Source organism: Procambarus clarkii, chromosome 20, assembly GCF_040958095.1.
Source record: "Procambarus clarkii isolate CNS0578487 chromosome 20, FALCON_Pclarkii_2.0, whole genome shotgun sequence".
Lineage (NCBI taxonomy): Eukaryota > Metazoa > Arthropoda > Malacostraca > Decapoda > Cambaridae > Procambarus > Procambarus clarkii.
In genome coordinates this window covers 24,248,164-24,271,381 of record NC_091169.1, presented here as the reverse complement: position 1 = coordinate 24,271,381, position 23,218 = coordinate 24,248,164, and the positions used below count along the sequence as shown (strand labels likewise).

Sequence of the window (23,218 nt, the reverse complement as noted above, 5' to 3'; positions counted from 1 at the left end):
GCTCAACCTCCGCAAGCACAGCTAGGCGAGTACACAATCCTGAGGGTGATATGAGTACCCACAGAATAGGTCCTGTGGAACACACACACACCTTCCCATCTCTCCAGAACCACAACCAAGTACTGTATTTAACCAGGCCAGTTCAGTTCAATGTAATTACTGTATAACTGGAAACAGCCTCTGCAGGTCAGCTTCCGGTTCCTCTGCAGACCTGTACAACCTCTTGGTTACAGTTTGCCTACTTGTGGCGCTAATGGGTGGTTTTATAGCCCCTTTTTGAAAGTTTATAAGACTAGGTTAACACTAAAGTAGGGTTGTCCTATCGAGGTAGTAGACACTTTGTACTGTCAAGTCTTGCCAAGAGTTAACCAAGAGCGCTTACCACCCATAATGTTAAGCTTCAGTGGCAAAAAGTAAAAATATGCAAATAAAATAAAATAAAAAAAGCCCGACAGACAGAATGCCCATCATTCACTCACTAAAAACTAAAGCTGGGAACATTAATGAAATACCATCTGTGGTATACAAGAGTGCCTCCCATGCCCTTGTGCCACCCATAGCTCTGCTGTCCAACAGATCTCCCTGATATCCTTAAAAAAGCACGAGTAATGCCAGTTCATAAATGAGGCAATCTGGCAAACATAAATAATTACACACCTATATTAAATATACTGTACCTATATTATCAAAAAATATTTGAAAACATTATTTACAAACAGCTCTACTCCTACCTCGTAAAATTCAACATACTAAGTCCCTGTCAGTTCGACTTCCGCTCTCAAAAGAGTACCAACAATGCAACTATTAGTCTGCTAGATATAATTTACTCAGCCCTTGACAAAAATGAGTTTCTGATTGGATTCTTCAGTGACCTGAGAAAGGCCCTTGATACTGTTAACCATAACTACTGTACCTCTTACTTAAATTCTACCATTATGGAATCCGAGACCTTGCCCTGAACTATATCCGATCTAATCTTAGTGACATACACCAATATGTAGCCATAAATGATATAATTTCTCCCTTCTACTATTAACCGTAGGAGTGCCACAGGGCAGCATCCTAGGACCTCTCCTATTTCGTATACACATCAATGATCTACGTAATGTGTCTAACATTCTTAAACCTATATTATTTGCTGACGATACTACCCTCATCTACTCAGACCCCAACTTATACACATTAAATAATGTTATAAATAATGAATTAAAAAAAGACTACTTATGGATGTCAACCAACAAACTCACACTAAATAATAGAACCCATAATCACCACACCAGAAATAAATCTCTTTGATATCCCCAGAGTCAAACTTTAATCTTTGTAAACACTATGCAAATAAAGGGACCCAGTCTATGGAACTCACTCTCTAAGAAATTGAGAAGCTGTCCAACTTTTGTCTTATTCAAAAATATAACCAAAAAGTATCTAATTTCATCTACATAGTTTCCTACCTAGTGCTTTAAACTCGCACTGTATCTAGTGCTACCCAATCCCCCAATACATGTACCTAAGCCATTCAACTTTACCATTGCAATCATTGCTATCACCTTATATCAAGGTTGTTATATTGAATGCATATTTTACTGCATTAAACTTTGAAATACTCCTCAAATTATGCTACAATATACCTGCTGATAACCCTCAAATTTTTCTTTAATGTACTTACTAATCTTTGAAAAATTTTCTTTCAATGTACCTGTAAACATTTTTTTTTAATTTTATTAGAATTTACCTACTTAAAATTATCTGTTAGATTAACTTAGGACCTGGCTGAAATGCTATGCATGCTAGTGGCTTTATAATAATGTAAAAACATCAATACTATTTACTGTACTCTCATAAACCCAATGTCTGTGGGTAAGGAGACACTAAACCTTCTGGTATATAAATAAATAAAATAAAAGATAGAAAATTTTCACCTGAGGACCACATTAAGAACATTGTGCGAGGAGCTATGCTACACTTTCTAATTTCAGAATTGCTTTTAAATACATGGATGGTCAAATACTAAAGAAATTGTTCACTACTTTTGTTAGACCAAAGTTGGAATATGCAGCGGTTGTATGGTGCCCATATCTAAAGAAGCACATCAACAAACTGGAAAAGGTGAAAAGACATGCAACTAAATGGCTCCCAGAACTGAAAGACAAGAGCTACGAGGAGAGGTTAGAGGAATTAAATATGCCAAAATTAGAAGAATGAAGAAAAAGAGGCGTTATGATCACTATGTATAAAATAGTAACGGGAATTAATGAAATTGATAGGGAAGAATTCCTGAGACTTGGAACTTTAGGAACAAGAGGTCATAGATATAAACTAACTAAGCAAAGCTGCCGAAGAAATATAAAAAAATTCCCTTTCGCAAACAAGAGTGGTAGACGGTTGAAAGAAGTTAGGTGAGAAGGTGGTGGAGGCCAAAACCGTATTTTCAAATAAATAAATAAATTTTTATTCAGGTAAGGTACATACATACAAGGTAAGATACAAAGTTGATGGATTTATAGATAGAGCTAGTACATACAATGCCTAAAGCCACTATTACACAAAGCGTATCGGGCAGGAAAAACATTAAAGACTAAAACTTAATACTAATTGAGTTTAAAGTAAAAATTGCGTTGAGAACAAATAAAAATAAAAATAAAAATAAGAAAGGGGGGAACATGGCTGAAAAAGCAGCACAAATACAATTAGGTTGACAAACAACGTTGTTTAAAAAAAACAGACATGGGTTGACAATAGAGGGGTAAGGTAGGTTACAGGGAATTTATTAGGTAGTGCTTCGTTTTTATCTTAAACTGGTTGAGAGAGGTACAGTCTTTAACATGGTTGGGAAGATCATTCCACATTCTGGGTCCCTTGATTTGTAGAGCATTTCTAGCTTGATTAAGTCGTACTCTTGGAATATCAAAACTGTATTTGTTTCTGGTGTGGTGCTCATGGGTTCTGTTACAACCTTCAATGAAGCTTTTGAGGTTAGGATTGGCATTACAGTTCAGCGTTTTATATATGTATAATACACATGAGAGAATGTGCAGTGGCTTAATATCTAGCATATTCAGAGATTTGAGTAGGGGTACCGAGTGATGTCTGGGGCCAGAGTTGGATATTGTCCTAATAGCAGCTTTGTGTTGAGTAATTAGAGGACGTAAATGATTTTGGGTAGTAGAACCCCAAGCACAAATACCATAGTTGAGATATGGATAGATGAGGGAGTAATAGAGTGTCACCAGGGCAGGGCGGGGTACATAATATCTGATCCATTAGAAAGAATGCCAACAGTTTTTGAAACTTTTTTTTTATATATTTAGAATGTGTCCTTGGAAATTCAGCTTGTGGTCAATGAGAACGCCAAGGAATTTGCCATCTAATTTGTTACAAATTTGGGTATTGTTTATTCTGAGATTTATTTGATTAGAAGATTTATTGCCAAACAGAATATAGAAAGTTTTGTCAATGTTAAGGGTGAGTTTGTTGGCAGTTAGCCAAAGATGGACTTTATTTAGCTCAGTATTTACTGTGGCATTTAGAACAAGGGGGTCAGGACTGGAGTAAATGAAGATTGTGTCGTCAGCAAACCGAATTGGTTTGAGGTGTTGGGAGGCATTTGCAAGGTCATTAATGTAGATGAGAAAGAGGAGAGGGCCAAGTATGCTGCCCTGAGGAACACCAATGTTGATGGGTAGGGTGGGAGAAATTGAATTATTCACAGAAACATACTGGAGCCTGTCAGTAAGGTAAGATTTGAGGTATTGCAGGGAGTGTCCTCTGACTTCACAATGATATAATTTAAGAAGAAGGTTTTGGTGGTTGACAGTGTCAAAAGCCTTACGCAGGTCCACAAATAACCCAACAGGGAACTCATTTTTATCAAGAGTTGCATGAATCAAGTTAATCATACTAATAAGTGCATCGTTAGTGCTTTTTTTGGGTCTGAAGCCATATTGACAAGAGCTAAGTATATTGTGTTTGGCTAGATAAGAGTAAAGCTGCTTGTAGATTAGTTTTTCAAATATTTTTGACAAGTTAGGCAGGATTGATATGGGTCTGTAGTTGTTAACATCTGTGAGATCACCACATTTGTGGACAGGGGTTACTCTCGCTTTTTTTAGAATATCTGGAAAGGTTTGGAGTTCAAGTGACTTGTTGAAGAGCAAAGCAATAGCAGGGGCTAAAGATCTGGAGGCTTTTTTGTAAATTAAAGTTGGTATCTCCTCAAGGGCACTAAACTTGGTTTTAAGGGAAAGGATTATCTCATTAACATCAGTGGAATTAGTAGGCTTTAGGTAGAGAGACTGTGGATAGTTACCTGTAAGATAGTCATTAACATCAGTACTGGAAGATGGAATATCATTTGCAAGGGATGACCCAATGGAAGAGAAGAACCTTTTAAACTCAATAGCAGAATCAGAGGCTGAAAGCTGACCATCGTTATTGGACAGGAGTGTTGGTTTGTTATTTAAAATCTTCTTTGATCCCAATATTTGTGAAATTGTGCTCCAAGTTTTTTTTAATGTTGCTCTTTATTTGGGTAGATTTATCTTCGTAGTATTTAGTTTTGGCTCGTCTAATTATTTTAGATAGCAATAACGAGTAGGGTTATATGACAAAGAGTGCTGGGAAAACGGGACACCACAAGTGTAGCTCTCATCCTGCAGCTACACTTCGGTAATTACATCCCAAACAATCAACATATTACGGAACATTCTGAGTGATAAACATACACATTTCCGGGTTGAGGCCACTAGAGTGTAGTGGCCCTAAGGTAAAAAAGATAGACCCAGGCAATGTTTATGTTGTGGATGGGTTCCCTATAGTTTCTTCAGGCCATAGACCCTACAATCTCCTCAGGCCACAAATTTTAGTCTCTTCAGGCCACGGACACGACAGATGAGCAATGTTTACCTTACCTTGAACTTGACTTGTATGGGTCGCTTACATTCCTACAGCCATACACTACAGGGGCGTGAAAGAAAACGGTGAAGGCCGTTGATTATCTCTGCTCATATTATTAAGCTATGAAATATTAAAGGTATTTTGCTTCCCAAAAGACATTATTATTCAAATGAGGATGACTATCCTCAGCTTAAGAGCCAGTGGACGGTGTGCAGCATGACCAGTGAACGAGACATTGAGATTCGAATTGGCGGTGACGGCGGCGGCCAGCTTGGTGTGGTGTGGCACTCTGTCCTTTCACGGCGTCATGCAGGATAAGCTGGGCCAGCGAGTGAAGCAACTCATAGACTCCGAGGAATGGAAAGAACTTGAGGATTTAATTCTGAACACGGAAGACGAGTGGGTGCTGGAGGTATGTTCTGTCAGCTGTCTTAAGTGATGTTCTGTTAGAGTACTATAGAGTTCTATTCCTAGAGTACGTCTTAATCAAACTAGAAATGCTCTGCAAATCAAGGGGCCCAGAATGTGGAATGACCTTCCCAACCATGTTAAAGACTGTACCTCTCTCAACCAGTTTAAGATAAAAACTAAACACTACCTAATAAATTCCCTGTAATCTACCTCACTCCTCTATTGTCAACCCATGTCTGTTATTTTCTTTTTTTTTTTTTTAATCAACACTGTTTGTCAACCTATTGTATTTGTGCTGCTTTTTCAGTCATGTTCCCCCTTTTTTTTATCTTTATTTGTATTTGTTCTCAACATCTTTTATTCTTTATGCTCAATTAGTATTAAGTTCTAGATATTAATGTTTTCTTGCCCGAAACGCATTGCGTAATAGTGGCTTTAAGCATTGTATGTACTAGCTCTATCTATATATCAATCCATTAATGTAACATCACTTGTATGTATATACCTTACCTGAATAAACATCTGAATCTGAATCTGAATCTGAATCTGTTAGCACATTTTAAGAGGGCTCCTTAACTCCGGTCTGCTCCTGCTGCCCACACAGGTTGATTCTTGTTCAACCTGCACGTGTTTCATCCCTCATACTCCTGCACAATACGTGTTTCATCCATCATACTCCTGCACAATACGTTTCATCCCTCATACTCCTGCACAATACGTGTTTCATCCATCATACTCCTGCACAATATGTGTTTCATCCCTCATACTCCTGCACAATACGTGTTTCATCCATCATACTCCTCCACAATACGTGTTTCATCCATCATACTCTTCCACAATACGTGTTTCATCCCTCATACTCCTGCACAATACGTGTTTCATCCATCATACTCCTCCACAATACGTGTTTCATCCCTCATACTCCTCCACAATACGTGTTTCATCCCTCATACTCCTGCACAATACGTGTTTCATCCATCATACTCCTGCACAATATGTTTCATCCATCATACTCCTGCACAATACATGTTTCATCCCTCATACTCCTCCACAATACGTATTTCGTCCCTCATACTCCTCCACAATACGTGTTTCATCCCTCATACTCCTGCACAATACGTGTTTCATCCCTCATACTCCTCCACAATACGTGTTTTATTCCTCATACTCCTCATAAATACAGGTAACTAATAGGTTAAATGAAATTGGGAATTAAATCCCCAGATTAGGTCATTAGACAGTTGATCATTTAAATCCCCACCAGTAAATGTAGTACCTGGTATGTAAGGTAGAGCACCAGCTCTAGTAAAATTTCATTTTAGGGAATCCATCAAATAATATATGACTGCAAAATTGTTTATTAAGATATATTTCCTCAGCGTCATGTTAATTTATTTCAGATTCTTGGGCGCAGAATTCATAGTACAGAAGGTGCCCAATGGGTGGGAGGTATTCTTTCTGCTCTCTCGTGTGATACCAGAGAAAGTACTGCTCTTAGACTAAAGGTATTACAACACAGAATTTAATATCATGGAAGAATGTGGATTGTAAGTCAATAAACTTAAAATTTAAAGAGAATACAGTAACTTAGTGCTTAGCTAAGTTAAATGAATGGAAGATGGCAGACTGGCAAAAAAGATAGTATTGAATTGAAATATGAGGGAAGGAGGAGGAGGAGGGCAACATTGGTATAAAAGTCATTTTCATCTCTTTTTTTTTTTTTCAGGTTTATGATAATGTGTTGAAACAAGTACGAAATGAATCGAGCGGAAATGACAAGACTGCAGGAGAGCTAATAGGGGTGTTAATGGTGCATGTAGACACTTTCCCAACTAATGCTATTGTTTCACTAATTAGTGAATATGTGGAATACATTGAGAGTGGAGCACCTCTCCAGGGAAGGTTTGTGTTATATAAGTATTAACTGAAAAAATTAAGAATAAGAAAGTATATTGCTGGCCCATGTTTTGTCAGTTAACCTTAAAATATGTAGAATTTTTGTTGGGGGAATTAAGGGGGATCATCCCCCTTAAAACTTAACCCACAAAATACAGAGTGGGTTAAGTTTTTGAAGTAACAGTGCCCATTAATGAAGGGTTATTCACCTAAGTCTAACTGGAAAGCTTGAAATGTTATATTTCTATGTTCAGTACAGTACTGACATGTTTCTTCTAAGCATTTTTTCTAAATTGTAAATGAATACTAGTACAGAATATATTACAGTACTAGTATGATTCTTATGTTTATGTATTGCTAACAGGTGGGTAGACTTGTTAGCAAAACTAATTACTAGTGTGAGCCAGAAGGAGGAAGTAAGCATTGGGGGCAAACAAATGGCGGGTGATGACTACCGTTACCAAGTTCTCAAAACACTCTGTGACCTCTCATGGAGTGCTGAAACCACAACCAGCCTTCTACCAGTCTTCAAGTATGTATTATTATTAGTTACCCCTGTTGTGGGGATTTCTTTTGTTGTTTACTACTGTTCATTTTATATTTCCTAATATTATTGAATGTGAATCCTTGTCATACAGATTGCTGTTTTATTACATTCAACGCTGGTTTTTTCTAATTACTTTACTATAAAGTAGTGCAATGGTCAACTCAGTCGGTTCGCATCCAAAAGGTTCACTGCAGGGTTTAAACCTTCTGTGCTCATTATACCACTGTTGCACGAGATATACTTGCCTGGGGGCTGCCTCTAGATTATCTACTGTATTTGGCAAATTTGTTTACTAGTCTGCACCTAAGGGCTTATTGAAATATGTGGGCTTATTGAAAGCTATGAAATTAACTTTAATAGTTTTATAAAAATAGAAAAAATGAAAAATAAATAAAAAAAGACCCCATTTCTGTAAACTAGGGCAGCATACATGCTTGCTTCTTGTCCTATACTTCTTTCAGTACCAAATATTTTCCCTCTTACAACTTTAGTTACTTTGCAATCCCTTTAACCCCTGCACTGCACACCTGTTCTTGGCAAAAACTTCATAGTGCAATTGTTAAGGACATACAGTATTTTATGTTGTTCAGGTAAAGTTAACGTCAAAATGTTTCCAAACCCAACTATTTTCATTTCAAAACACAAAGAATGATGAAAACATTAAAAAACATTAAAATATAGCCTAACTAGAAAAAAACGGACAACTCTCAAAAAACATTTGTCGTTTGGTGCAATGCAGTGGTTATATATACAGATTTCCAGTTGTATTAATCTTCTGCCTGTAAAATTTTTAGAGATATGGAACTGCCAAAGGAGGAGCTACAAGATGTTATTTTCAAAGTGGAAAGAGTGTTGAAGGTCGTAGACTATCAGTCAGTGCCACCGATTATATATCACCTGATTCTGTTAGTACGGAGTAAACTTCCTGGCCGCGTGTTGCAGGTTATTATTGATTACTTTAATACTCAAGAACATAAATTATCTCGGAAGGAGAACAAGAGAAATGATGAAATAAATAGCATGGATGCTGATTCAGAAGCAATAGGTAAGTCAACCAGCATTTTGGCCTTTCTATATTAATAATACCATTGGTATTACTACTGTATTATAGGTTGTATAATACCATTGTATTGTATAATACAACCTATAATACCACTGATATTATAGGTTGTAAGTCTGAACTTTCAACCAGGAAAAAGGGGGTAGTAAATTGGTATGTATGAATGTTATTTCTTTGGTTAGCCAAATATATAATTGTTTTTCTTTGTCAAATTAATATTATAATTATTATTTCTATTTAGAATATTTTGTTATATAAATTTGTTATGTTTATTGTTATCAGTTTAACAAAGATGCAAAAACTCAAGGTATTTGATTTTGTTGCCATGATTAGTACAGATGTATTTGTGTTTTTTGTGACGACATCAAATAAAAATGTATGTACAGTACTTTTATGTTTGGTTATCAATAGTATTACTAAGTTGTCCAAGACTTAACCTTTAGGCTCCTGAAGAAAATTTCACTTGTAATGAATTAAATGAGAGTCTTTCTATATACATGGAATAGCCATTTATATACAGTATATTTTTTCCTTACAGAGGACAGCAAGTATAGTGATCTTACTGAAGCAAAAGGCACTGTCATACTTCATGTGACACATCATGCCCAGTATAATCCAGCTCTTGTTCGTGATTATCTCAAGTTTATTAAATCTTCAACCTGGCTTCCTGAGAGGGTGATTACGCCCTTCAACTTGGCACTATCTCTGTCCTTGGCATCCATTGAAAAATACCAGGATCAGGTTTGTTGTCATGTTCATTATAACACTTTAGTATGGTCCTCGTGAATGTTGGGCAAAATGGCACTTAACCACAATTAGAAAAAATTGAGGCAAGATTATACTAGTGTAATCACTGTATTGTATTTTTTGCGGAGTAAACTGTAACATACAGACTCCTCCTCTTGACTAATACTTCATCAGTGTGATGACTTTCTAACCCCATGGTTGTTGTCATAAATATAGTAGTGCCTTCTGTATACACACATCACCACACGTGGTGTAAGTGTGAGTGATCAGGGCATGTAGACGAGCACTTGGGTAACAAAACAGATAAAAGGATAGCATAATGGGTTACATATGAAAGTGACAATTAGGCATAATGTGTTACTGTATTTCTAGATAATCATGTAGTTTAGCACATGGAAGCCATCCAGTATTCTTAATTCTCAAAGTATAAGGCACTAACTACTTCACCTCCATGAAACCTAAAGGATATTCAAAATCTTATGAAATGTCAGGTGCTGTACTGCTTGTCTTTTTTTCTAGTTGTTTAGAGTGATATGGTTAGTCGGAAGATTCAGCTTATATGGTGATGAATGTTTGTCTGACTTAATTATTAGAGTACTTTTACAACACATAATAGATTTCCTTGCACTGTAGAAAAGACTAATAGTTATTGGAACTTTCAGATCCTAGAATCACTCAAATCTTGCCTGCTTAAGAGTTTTCGCCAGGAAGAGCGTAGTTTACAATCGCAGTGGCTTCGGGAAACTTGGGGAGAAGATTGTGATGTCACTGCTGCATTTAGAACTACTGTCGATAATTGCATTATGGGCTGGGATCAGGTGAGAAAAGAAAATGTTTACTGTAATAAATTTCTTCCCTCTATTACACTTTCTTTGTTCTGGATTTGTTCTTTTACTTGTACTAGCATTATATTTTTCTCTTTTCCTCTTTAACCCTTTTACAGTACAGGCTGTTTCAGTGCATTGTCTGTTGTGTACAAGAACAAATTTTCTGATTATTTTTTTATTTTGACGTTGTTAATGAGCATTCAGGAAGCATGAAAATCCATGTAAAATGTCTGCCTTTTGTAGTTTAGCTGCAGTGGCCTGGAGAGGTTTTATTTTTTCAGTAGAAATAAGGTGAGGTGCCATGTGGCGCCACATGCCTTTGTAACTCATTGGTGCATATGCGCTGGTACCGATAAGCCTATGATCATGCAATGCCTCTTAAGATCCACACTTAACTATTGAGAGCCAAGACCAAAATCTAGCTCTCTACACTGTAGGAGTAGGATCAGAGATCAACCCAAAACTGAGGAAATGAACCAGAAAAATTAGACAAAAGAAAACAAATTACCACATGTAAGGAGGAATGAAAATTTCACAAATAGATTCTGGCTCTCAGTAGGTTTGCATGAATCTCAGAGGTCATGGTACAATCCTTAGACTTAGTGGAAGACTTACCAAAAAATAAGACATTTTGTAATATTCAATGTTTCATTATTATTTTGTGTATTACCAAAATTCATTTTGTGATACAGTATATACTTGTAGAGAACAAATAAATTGGTGCAGACTTGTATTGTCTCAAACCATATTACTCATAATCTCAAGTTATTTATTGCAATTTTGTTTTTAAATTTTGCAGGTAAGTCAGGGATTAGTTCACCTTGCATTCAGTTTACTTGAATCAGGATCTGGTCCAAAGGGAGAGACATATGTAAGTCAGCAAGCTGTTGAGTTGGCTTCCATTGTGCTCCCTCTCATCGTCAGGAAACAGCCACATCTTGCACGATCAGTCATCTCTCAACTCTCAAATTTAATCCTGTCAGCATCCTCACCTATTCAGTACATTGGTAAGTCAGTGACTGGTTTATTTAATTGAATGGCATTTAGTATAGTATTTTATCTTTTTGTCACCCTACTTGATAATGATGGATTTTTGGTTGTGCATTTTTATTATAAAGTTAGAGTAGTAGGGGATTTTCATTGGTGTTTCTCTAGTATACTAAGAAATATTTTGACTAGCTTTGTTTTATATCTTGTCAAATACAGTATGCCTATGCTATTTTCAGAAATCCTTGGAAAGCTGGCAAAGTCATTACCTCTTGTTCTTCTTGACCATCTTAATGTGATTCGGGAGCCACTAGAGTACTCAGAATTTCTTTCAATTGGAGCTGCAACTCACTTCTTGCATGCACTCCTCCCACTCCTCAAGATGAGCATGACTCTCAAGGACACTCTTATGATTACACTGAGGAAGATGCTCTTTTCTAAGTAAGTAAAATTTTTTAGGTTTTTATATGGATTTTTATTGTACCATACAGTGCACCCCAAAATCTGGAACCCTCCAGGAACAAAGGCCTTATAAAAAATAAGCCTAATTGGCTTCCAGTTTCTGCCATTCGTGTACTATACTATTCTAATCACATGCTGTACACTTTGTATTTAGAATTGTAATAAAATAAATTCTCCGTGCTTCTTTATTTTTTCAGGAAAGTTGAGAGCCGCCAGATTGCAGTGAAAGGATTCCTGCAATTTCTTAGACATTTCCGGGTGATGGGTGCACTTCCTTCGTCCCAAGCCTCCATGTCTTTCTCTTCTTCAATGAGTACAGTTAGCATAAATGCTGATGTTCATTCAATTTTCAACAGTTCTACAAATGAAGCTCTTTGCTTAGAATTGCTTGGAGTATTACGAAGATGTTTTTCACAGCAGCATGAGGTACTTTCGTGTTTGTTTTGTAAAATTTTGAGAGGGGTGAACTAATACTGCTCTGATTTTATACATCTATGTCACGTAAATAATTTGATAGCAAAAAATTAATGGAATACAGAGGTGTTAAATACTGCAAAAATATTCTTATTAATATTAAACATCTTGAAGACAGATAATGGAAACAATATAGAAGAAATATTTTTGCAAGAGGTAAAATATAACCATTTACTTACTATATATAACATCTGTAGAAATAAATAAGGAAAAGGACTGGCACGGGTCTTGTTATGGCAGAGATGCACACAGCATAGGCTTCATTTTGCTTCCAAATGTACAGATAATGGAGCATGCTGCACTGTGCTACTTAGCTCAGTGTCTATTTTGATATTGTTTATACAAGAAAATTTATATTTGCAGGTGAAGTCTACACTCTACTTGGGACTTTATGATGTCAGCAGAACTAACCCAAAGCTAGTTGTGAACATCCTTGAACTACTAATACAGCATAGCAAGTGCTTCTTGGATTTAAGAGCAGACATCTTTAATCCCATCATCTTGAAGAAAGCTATTGTTGTTCAGGGTGAAACAGTGAAACTCATAGAACCCATGGCAGATTTGCTGTCTAGCTTAGCAGCATGCAAAAACTACTATGAAGAGCACAGAGCCAATGACACTAGTGAAAATGATGATGATGATAATGCTATAACAGTTCTAAATGAAATATGCTCTATGTTTGATATCTTGACAGAGAAGCTTTCTGGCTCTGGCTTGGAAGATCTTGGTATTGATGCCAATGGTGATTTTTCAACTAGTTCGTCATGTGGACAGAAAAATATTCTTTCTGCAAAAGTGATGATTGGTGTATTTGATAGCTTGATAGAACATGCTTTTACCAGTACATCACAGACCACTCATCAGAAAATGCAGACAGTTCTTTCCCTTTTCAAGTCTCAGAGAAAGGTTGTAGATCTGTTGAAGGAAAAGAGTGGGAAACCTGGCAAGAAAGATGGGTCAAAAAGCAAAGGTCGAACTCCTACTAAACCTTCAGTTTCTATAAAGAGTCACTTGAGCTTGCGAGCTACAGCAGATATGCTTGTTGCTTCACTGAATGACACTAACACTGATGACTCTGAGAGCAGCAACATTTTGAAAGACAACCATGAATTACAGTTATACCTATTATCTGTTGTAGAGGAGGTGTTGTCATCAATAAAGGGAATGACTCAGTCAGACAGAGACAAAATTTTACCCCAGCTGAGGACTGTTGCAAAAGTTCTGCTTCATGAATGTAAAAATAACATAGGCACTGCAGATTCCTCAGATGATAGACAGGTGTTGAGACTGAGGCAGTGTTTACTGATTCTAGCATCTATTTTTACCATCTTTAATAAATTCTACAAACCTAAACTAGAATCAATATTAAAGGAAATGATGGGTAAAAATGATAACAACAGTGTTGATTCCCTTTTGTACAAAATAACTAAACGACTTCAGAAAATGCTATTAAAAATCCTACACCATGATGAGAGAGATCCTTTGCTGAAAGATGCCACCACAATTGTCCACATAATGACAACAGTTACTCAAGCAATGGATCCTAAATGTCCTGAAATTATAGAGATCCAAGACTGGATACTTCAGTTATGCAAAGACCAAGATTTTGGTCATTGTGGGTTGGCTGAATCTATGATGAATCTTCTAATTAGACTCTCTAACCAAATTAAATCCAACCATAATCTTACTCGTGGAATAGCTAGGGAATTGCACCACAAGCTTGGAGATTTTGAACAAGGTGTTGAAATTGAAGAATCTGATAAGTATAAGATGGTCACTGAAGAGACGTCATCAGCCATCTTAATAAATCTCCTCGTACACCTCGATGACACATTGGGTCTTGTAGAACTTGTTCTCAATAAAATGAAAGCAAGTGTTGTGTCAGGCACAGATTATGATGTTGGCAAGATTGAGAAGAATATTAGCATAAAATGCAGTAGTGTAATTGTTTCTTTGCACGAAATAATCCAGTCAGCTCTTCCTCTTGGTGCAAGCACAGATCAGACACTGAGAATAGTGACGAAACTGTACAATGTTCTGTCACATTACGTTAAATATTACCTGGATCTTTACCGCTTGAAAAATTACACCCAGATCTCGGACAAATTTGAAAAAGTTGTTTATATGTCAGGAGACATGATTTCTGGTCCTGTGTATCCAATGATAACTTATATTGAAGGGGTACAAAGGCAAGCAGGGACTAAAAATCAAGGCACACTCACTGCTAGAGCCATAAAAGAATCAAAACTTATACCTTCTCTAATTTTTGCAATTGAACAGTATGAAAAACACTTAATCACACTCTCTCGCAAATCTAAAGTAAATCTAATGCAAGCTATGAAGATGAGTACAGCAAGAGATTTTAGGATCATGCCAGCTGCTCTACTGGAGGTTTTGCAAAAGGATAATGAAGAGGAAGAAGAGTTGAGTGCCGGCGATGAAGACATTCCAGAAGAAGAAGAGACGGGTCATGATGAGCAAAGTTCAGAACATGGTGAAGATGAAGACAACAACAGACACAAAAAAGAGGAGCCTTCACCAGTAAATAAGAAAATTAAAGGACAGAAAAGACAATCTGAAAGAGAAAATGAAAATGGTTCCAACTCTCAGAACCAAATCAATGAGCCACCCAGCAAGCAGAGAAAAAAATCTCTTGGAAGAAAGAAAAAGTAGAATTTTGTAATCCCTTGAAATAATAACTACAGTATACATATCACCATATATATGAAACAAAATGTGGTGACCCCATTACCCAGCTTCCCATTCCCTGTGTTATATTGGTTAAGGGACCACACTGGAGACCCTTCTCACTAAAAGCAAAGTATTTTATTGATTATTTTTATACATAGGACTGAAGCCTCCCTCTCCCCCCTTCCCCCCCCCATCCCATGAAAATGGGGTCATGATAATGAATGAATGAAATAATGAATGTAATATTAAACATTCCATTGTAACAAGAAACAGTATACAGTATTTTATTTGCAGATAAATATTACAAAACAAATTCTTGATAAATATAAAATCATTTTGATTGTTTACATTATAGTTTTAATCCTTTCTCAGCATAATTGTATAGTTATTATTTGATGAATTTGGCCTGTATTTTAGGAAACTGAATCAGTATAAGCCATACTGCACTTTAATTCATTATAAATTAAACAGGTCACATTATTGTGTTTGCTTTTGAACCTAACCTGAATTATGATATGTTGAAACATCAGATATCAGGATTGTGATAAGCCAAAAATCTTAACATTCCAGAAAAAGTTTGCAACCAGCAATACAAAAATCGGGATTTGGAGGTTCAAGCTATCAAGGCAGTTTCAGCAAGTGAGACTAAGTTGGAAAAATGTGCAAATTTGTTTAGATATGTTGTAAAAATAAGGCTTTCACTGAATATATGGATCATCTTTTTGAGCAGATCACCCAACAGTTTCCTAATACAAGATGCCTCATAATTACCTAAGAATAGTTACAGAATGAGAGCTATGCTTGTGGTGTCCCATCTTCCCAGTACTCTTTGTCGTATGACACTGAAACAATTGGCAGTTTTGGCATCCCAAACTGTCGCTTAACTTGTTCCAACCATTTACCACTGCAAAAGTGAACTTTCTGATGTTTTTTGGGCAGCTTTGTTTACTTGTACTCAGCTAGTTGTCCTTGCGGGGATTGAGCTTCGGCTCTTTGGTCCCGCCTCTCAACTGGTGTACAGATTTTTGAGCCCATTGGGCTCTATCATAGCCCAATGATGATATGATATGAACCTCTATCATATCTACATTTGAAACTGTGTATGGAGTCTACCTCTACCACATTAAGCAGTGGCTTAATGTGTTCCATTTAACTACCTTGACACTGAAAAAATTCCTTCAAATGTCTCTGTGGCTCATCTGAGTACTCAGTTTCCACCTGTCCTCTTGTTCATATTCCACCCTTGCTAAATAATATCCACCCTGTCATTTTCTCTGAGAATTTTGTAGGTGATGATCATATCTCATCTTACTCTTCTGTCTTCTAAGGCTGTAAGGTTTAGCTCCTGTAGCCTTTGCTCATAACTCATAACCCTCTGTTCTGGGACTAGTCTGGTGGCATACCTCTGAATCTTCTCTTTGTCTTGTGTTCAACTAATTATGGACTCCAGGCTGGAGCTGCATACTCCAGGATTGGTCTGACATAAGTGGTATACAAGGTTCCAAATGATTCCTTACACAAGTTTCTTATGTTGGCCAATCTAGCATATGCCAGTGATGATAGCCTTTTGAGTTAAGCTTCTGGGGACAGGTTCGGTGTGATATCAAACTCCAGATCTTTCTATTTGACTCTTGCAGGATTTCACCTCCCAGATGGTACCTTATGTTCAACCTCCTGCTTCCTTCACCTGATTTAATTACATTACACTTATATGAGTTAAACTTTAGTAGGCATTTTTTAGACCATTCCTCCACTTTGTGCAGGTCGTCCTGTAGTTTCAGTCTATCTTCATCTGTTTTGATTCTCATAATTTTTGAGAATCATCATCATCCGCAAACAACAGTATAGAAGGAATGAGTCTATACTCTCTAGATGATAGTTTACATATATCAAAAATAGCATGGATCAAAGCCCTGTGGGGCTCCGCTGGTGACATCTCGCCACTCTTTGGTCGTCCCCCTCAAAGTTACTTGTTGTTTCCTGTTGCTTAGATACTTCCTAATCCATTGAAGCCCCTTTTATTTTATTCCTGCTTGTTTCTCCAACTTTTGTAACAGCCTCTTATGGGTTACTGAGTCAAAGGCTTTCTAACAATCAAGAAAATGCAGTCTACCCGCCCTTTTCTTTTTTGCCTAATTTTTATTACCTTGTCATAGAATTGTAATAAACCTGTGAGGCACGATTTGCCATCCCTGAGCCCATGCTGGTGGTGTGTTACAAAGTTCATTCTCTCAATGTGATGCATGATACCTGCCCCCACCCACACAAAATGATGCACGGTGTCTGCCCCACCCCCCACAATGAATCTGATACATGGTTCACCACTGAAGACAATGGTCAACAGACATACAGGGTAGTGTTGCGTGACTTTGAGAAGGGTCATGCTCGCGTTCAACAAGCAACTGTTTTTATCCGCGTCATTTTAAATTTGCTGCACTCGCACTTTTCTCAAAGTCACTCCAAATTGTCTCAACTTTTTCCCGCAAGTCACTTGACCAGGCATATTGTCCTCAAGGTCCGCCGCACTAACACAATGCAGTGCTCGGTCCACATTGTGGCCCTCCCAAGATCAGCACCAGCATGCAGGCTCCTGTAGCCACCATCGTGCGTCCAGAGGTCTCTGCGTACCTGCAAGCCTCTGCAACATCTCACAATATATTGGTATCTTGATATATTGTAAGTTATGTATCATAATATATGTCAGGAGGGTACGATGATCCCCGGAAGTACTTGCATTCAAGGTCATTTGATTTCACTGACATTGAAGGTAGGAAGGCTGACCTTGCTGTGTAATACCGCAGTCCTTATGTCCAAGTCGAGACGAGAGGGAGTGGATGGGACACGGACTCACACACACACACAATCTACCTGTTGATTGACAGTTGAGAGGCGGGACCAAAGAGCCAGAGCTCAACCCCTCAACAACTAGGGGAATACACGCACATACGTCTCGAGACGAAGTCGAATAACCCAAGGAGTTAAGTAGGAACAAAGCAGTTAGCCCAGATGGAGTTTCTCACCTTGGGTTATGAGCAAATGTGCGTCAGAGCTCAGCATTCCACTTCATTTTATTTTTCAGTGATCTTTGTGTACAGAAGTCTTGGCAGATATATGGAAAAAGGCTAACATAGTACCAATCTACAAAAATAGTAGCGGGGAAGACTTTCTTAATTATATACCTGTATCGTTTTGTATTATATATATTATATATACATATATTATTATACAAGGTTATACAGTTACATATCTGATTATTTACAAAATGAACATTAAGAGGAAATAAGGGGAAGTTTGTTTCCAGGAGGCTGTAGATTTCTTTGAACTCCTTCGACGCCAGGCAGGAACCGAGGATGTAGTGGGCATTCATTCCCCCTCTGGATCGCTACACTGAGGCGCTGGAAGAGAAAACTTACCGCTCTGGGATTTCTTGTAGTGCCAATGAGCCTGGAACCAAGATCCTTAAGAAACCTTCTTGCGCTCTCTCCCCATGTACCTAGGGTTTCAGATCCTATTGGAACGAAGTTGTACCAGTGATCTATTTTCCTTTACTAATTGGTACACTTGTCTCTTTCTCTGTGTGTCGCCGCGGCTCCTGCTTGGCCGACAGAGAGGGTGATGTATGTGGTTGCCAGGGTGGATACGCAAGTGTAGTCCCATGCCAACTGTCTGCTACCCTTCCACAGGCGCAGTGTGATTCCATCTGGTCGGCCGGCAAAGATAGTTATGGTTCAATAGATTGTGGGGGCTCTCTCTCTGCTGGACACTGGGCAGAGTCAAGGCTCCTTTTAATGATGTCATTGACTTCGTCATGTCTAGAGTGCCAGATTTTCCACAGTGCAGGCCATGCAATCCATATTCGTCTACCTCTGCCTCGCCACAAATACACCTAGGAACAGTGTGGATAGGGGCAGCAAGACGAAGAACGACTGCAATACGAACCTGCTGCAGATCAAGATGTGTGCCTGTCGCAAACATAGGGACTGCCAGACGTAAGTCCCCTGCATGGGGAGCCTGCACAGCTGTGAGGTGAGCACGATCACTGGGGGTTGTTGCTGCCTCCAGCAAAGTTGTGGCTTCTTTGTCTACAATGAGTCTGTCCCAGCTAGATTGTTTCTTGGCTTTCAACATGGTTGGTCTGAGTGCTGGGTCTGCCATGGTACCCTATTGTGTGTCGCATTCCGTGTAGTGGGAGTCCTGGAGTCCTGAATTTTTCCACAAATTCTTCGTGGAAAACCAGCTGCCGACCTCCGTCATCAGAGACTGACCGTAGCCCTACACCTGTAAGGTCACGCTCAGTGACTGATACCGGTCAACTGATTGATTGATGAAGGTTAAGCCACCCAAGAGCCTGGAGCCTGGAACTATTCAGGCATGAATAGCCTGTAATGGCAGCCAACGGCAACCCCCTCCCTTCCTACCTTCGTCGGTGGCCATCTTGGAAAATGGTTTCCAAACTGAACTTTGGAATCCTCTTAAATCTTCAAATTATATATTTAATTGTTCTAAAGTTTAGGCTTGTAACATTTAAATAATACATACCTACAAAATACAAAAAAAATCTGGTGAAAGTTACCGATTAACTTGTCATCCTGACACTGCATATTTAAACCAATTATGTCAGCACGCTGCGCACAGGCACTGCAGCTGCGCACGGGCACTGTCATTGCAGCTGCACATGGGCACTGTCACTGCAGCTGCACATGGGCACTGTCACTGCAGCTGCACATGGGCACTGTCACTGCAGCTGCGCAAGGGCACTGTCACTGCAGCTGCGCAAGGGCACTGTCACTGCAGCTGCACATGGGCACTGTCACTGCAGCTGCACATGGGCACTGTCACTGCAGCTGCGCAAGGGCACTGTCACTGCAGCTGCACAAGGGCACTGTCACTGCAGCTGCGCAAGGGCACTGTCACTGCAGCTGCACATGGGCACTGTCACTGCACATGGGCACTGTCACTGCAGCTGCACATGGGCACTGTCACTGCAGCTGCACATGGGCACTGTCACTGCAGCTGCACATGGGCACTGTCACTGCAGCTGCACATGGGCACTGTCACTGCAGCTGCACATGGGCACTGTCACTGCAGCTGCACATGGGCACTGTCACTGCAGCTGCACATGGGCACTGTCACTGCAGCTGCACATGGGCACTAGCACTGCAGGTGTGCACGGGCACTGTCACTGCAGCTGCGCATGGGCACTGTCACTGCAGCTGCGCATGGGCACTGTCACTGCAGCTGCACATGGGCACTAGCACTGCAGGTGTGCACGGGCATTGGAAATAATACAAAAATCCTGGAATCTACCACTGACTAAAGAAGACTGCAAATCCTGGAAGTCAATCCTGCAAATCCAACCAAACATTAACACGCCAGTCAGCCCTCCCAAGGTTTCCCAACGTCAAGAAACTGTCGTACAAAAGTGCCCTTATCCTAACCTACCAGAGGACCCAAAACAGGAAACGGGACAGTATGTTATTTTCGCGAGCCGCTACTATTTTCTAGTACGACGATTTTTGACCTTAGGGAGAGTATACGTCAAAATGCGACGTTCTGTTAAGAGGACGGGTTATTTAACCAACCTGTCCTGTTAAAAATAACGTCGCTTTTGGCCGTTTGCCCGTATGGCCTAAAGTGGACGTAATTTGAAAATGAAAAAAAAAATGAAAATAAATTTGGGATTTTTTTTTCCAACAACAGTAAGTTAAGGGTCCTTTGGTAGGTTAAGTGGGCAGGAAATTCTCATAAAGTTTCAAATTTTTATGAAAAATGTTAATTGAAAGTTTTCTCTCCTAACCTTTCCGAGTAGGCCGGACGACTCAAACAGAAAACGGGACAGTACGTCACTTTTCTGAGTCGATTTCATTTCAAATTACGTCCACGTTTGATCATAGCGCGCATACGAGCGAAAAGCGACGTTATTTTTAAGAGGACGGGTTTAACACGGGTGGTACTCGCACACGGGGACACAGGCGAAAGCTGTGTATCCAAATAAGCCACAGAGACACTAGAAAGAACTTTTTCAGTGTCAGAGTAGATAACAAATGGAATGCATTAGGCAGTGATGTGGTGGAGGCTGACTCCATACACAGTTTCAAATGTAGATATGATAGAACTAAATAATAAGATAGAGCTCAGGAACCTGTACGGCAGTAGATTGACAGTTAAGAGGCGGAACCAGCGAACCGAACCTCAGACCCCGTAAGCACAATTAAGTGAGTACTCCATCAGCAAAGTCTGAGGGGAAACAAACCATACCATCAAAGTTTTGGGGGAGTTTAAAGGGTAAGTTATCGTGATTAGATTTAAAAAAAATTGGCACAAACAGGCAAAATTTGGGAGATATTTCGTGTGGATAACGTTGGCACAGTGTCACGTGGCACTCTTTTCGTTGATACCAGTTATTACCTGCCCCCAGTTGGACACGTGCCCAAGGAATTACTGGGACGAGACAAGCAGACACAGACATTTCCACTTGTATATTATTTTCTCTAGTAATAAGACATAATAAACTAAAACTGAAAAAAAATATTAAATACAAATATAATGCTCTACAAGGAGGGCCTTGAACTAAGAGAGAGCAAGGAGCTGCTTGCTCACCTACATTTAATGTAAAACTCATTTGTTAGTTCCATTTAGACGGTGGTAACAGGTGGGCGAATAAAATATTATAGTTTCCCCCATGACTTAGTCAATACTGAGGGCTATCAACCACTTACGCTCCAACTCAAAAACAGTTAAGGGTCACTTAAGCCTCTCTGCGCATTTTTGGTATTTGCTGTGTGAGATTGAATCTTATGAAAAATTTAATCCTACGTGAGATTGGATTTTATGCGAGATTGAATTCTACGAAGCGGGCTTAATTTTACATATATACCAAAGATAAAGTGAAGTACTAAAGACCACGGCTTTTACACAACAAAAGAACCTAATAAGTTACACAAAATGATTTTTTTTAGGAAATACACATATATACTGTGTTTGCTAATTAATGTTCCATGAAAGAATTGCTGGGAGTCAGTCCAGCATGAACTATTACAATCATCTTGGACTGAGTATTATATCACTGTATAAACAGAGACATGTCGTCACCACTAATAACAAGCCAGTCATGACTTGTATTTCTTCTTCTTCCACATTTTATGCTCACATTCTCACCCTTGACAGTAATCTTGAAATTCATTAAAAACTGAAGAAAAAAATTATTTTGTTCATCTTTACTTGCATCTTCGGAAGCCTTATTGATAAAATTATAAAATTAAATAAGGATCAAATTGCAATTTGGGAAAAACCACGACTCAGGCGTTTTAAATATAATTGTTTTTTGTTAATGTGTATATGTGATTCTATGGCATGTTAGGCTTATCGGGGTCCACGCAGAGGCCTACCACTGTCCTCCTTCAGGATGCAAACCTCAACAGTTAACTTACACCCATGTTCCTCTTTACTGTTGGGTGATCAGAGGCATCAGGTCAAAGGTAAAGTTCCCATACGTCTCGTCGTGTCCGGGAATCGAATCCGGGATCATTTGGTTGTGAGCCGACATCGGTGAAAACTGGGCAATAGGTTACATCACATACACCTATATCAGGTTGTGTGTCAGTAAGTTCATGGACCTGTGCGTTTGAGTTCATGCGCTGGTGAGTTCATGTGCCCGTGAGTCCATGCACCTGTGAGATTGAGTCCATGCGCTGGCGAGTACATTATTGCTCTACTGCCTGCACGGTTTTGCTGATTTGGATGGCAATTATATAATTACAAAAATACTTGAAGGCGATGATTAGATTTTGGTAAGGACATCTGCCTGCCCGAAACGCTTTGCGTCATAGTGGCTTTAGGCATTGTATGTACTAGCTTTATCTATAAATCCATCAATGTTTGTATCACACCTTGTATGTATGTACTTTACCTGAATAAACATTTGAATTTGAATTTGAATTTGACATGCCTAGCAGCAGGTAAGGCAGCGGCGCTGTGAACCACATCCACATGTTTCTCTCTCGCTGGCTTTTGTGTCCTTTCCCTGAATATGTCAGTCATGTCTACCTCTTTAGAAACTTTCCAGGTCACCTTCAGACCAATGTTGATGAAAAAAAGATTAATTCTTTCAAGACAAACATATTTATCCAACATTCTTAAGTTCACATACTTTAAAAAAAAATAGGTATGAAGCCTATTTCTTGCAGCCAGAAGATCTATTATGATTTTAAAACATAGTAT

At 38.8% G+C, this 23,218-nt stretch overlaps 1 protein-coding gene and 1 long non-coding RNA gene across 2 annotated transcripts in view; one reads left to right on the top strand and one right to left on the bottom strand.

Annotated features, from left to right (window-relative positions):
• LOC138366618 (uncharacterized) overlaps window positions 1–23,218 on the bottom strand; it is a 120,928-nt gene that overhangs the window by 46,206 nt on the left and 51,504 nt on the right. The gene's annotated exons all lie outside the window — the stretch shown is intronic.
• Window positions 4,952–15,478, top strand: FANCI (Fanconi anemia complementation group I). The gene is made up of 11 exons (XM_045738126.2): window positions 4,952–5,308; window positions 6,708–6,812; window positions 7,034–7,209; window positions 7,568–7,735; window positions 8,545–8,795; window positions 9,349–9,551; window positions 10,220–10,375; window positions 11,184–11,391; window positions 11,611–11,812; window positions 12,031–12,259; window positions 12,671–15,478. Exons 1-11 carry the CDS (start codon window positions 5,204–5,206, stop codon window positions 14,978–14,980), a joined length of 4,113 nt encoding a protein of 1,370 aa, XP_045594082.2. The 5' UTR covers window positions 4,952–5,203; the 3' UTR covers window positions 14,981–15,478.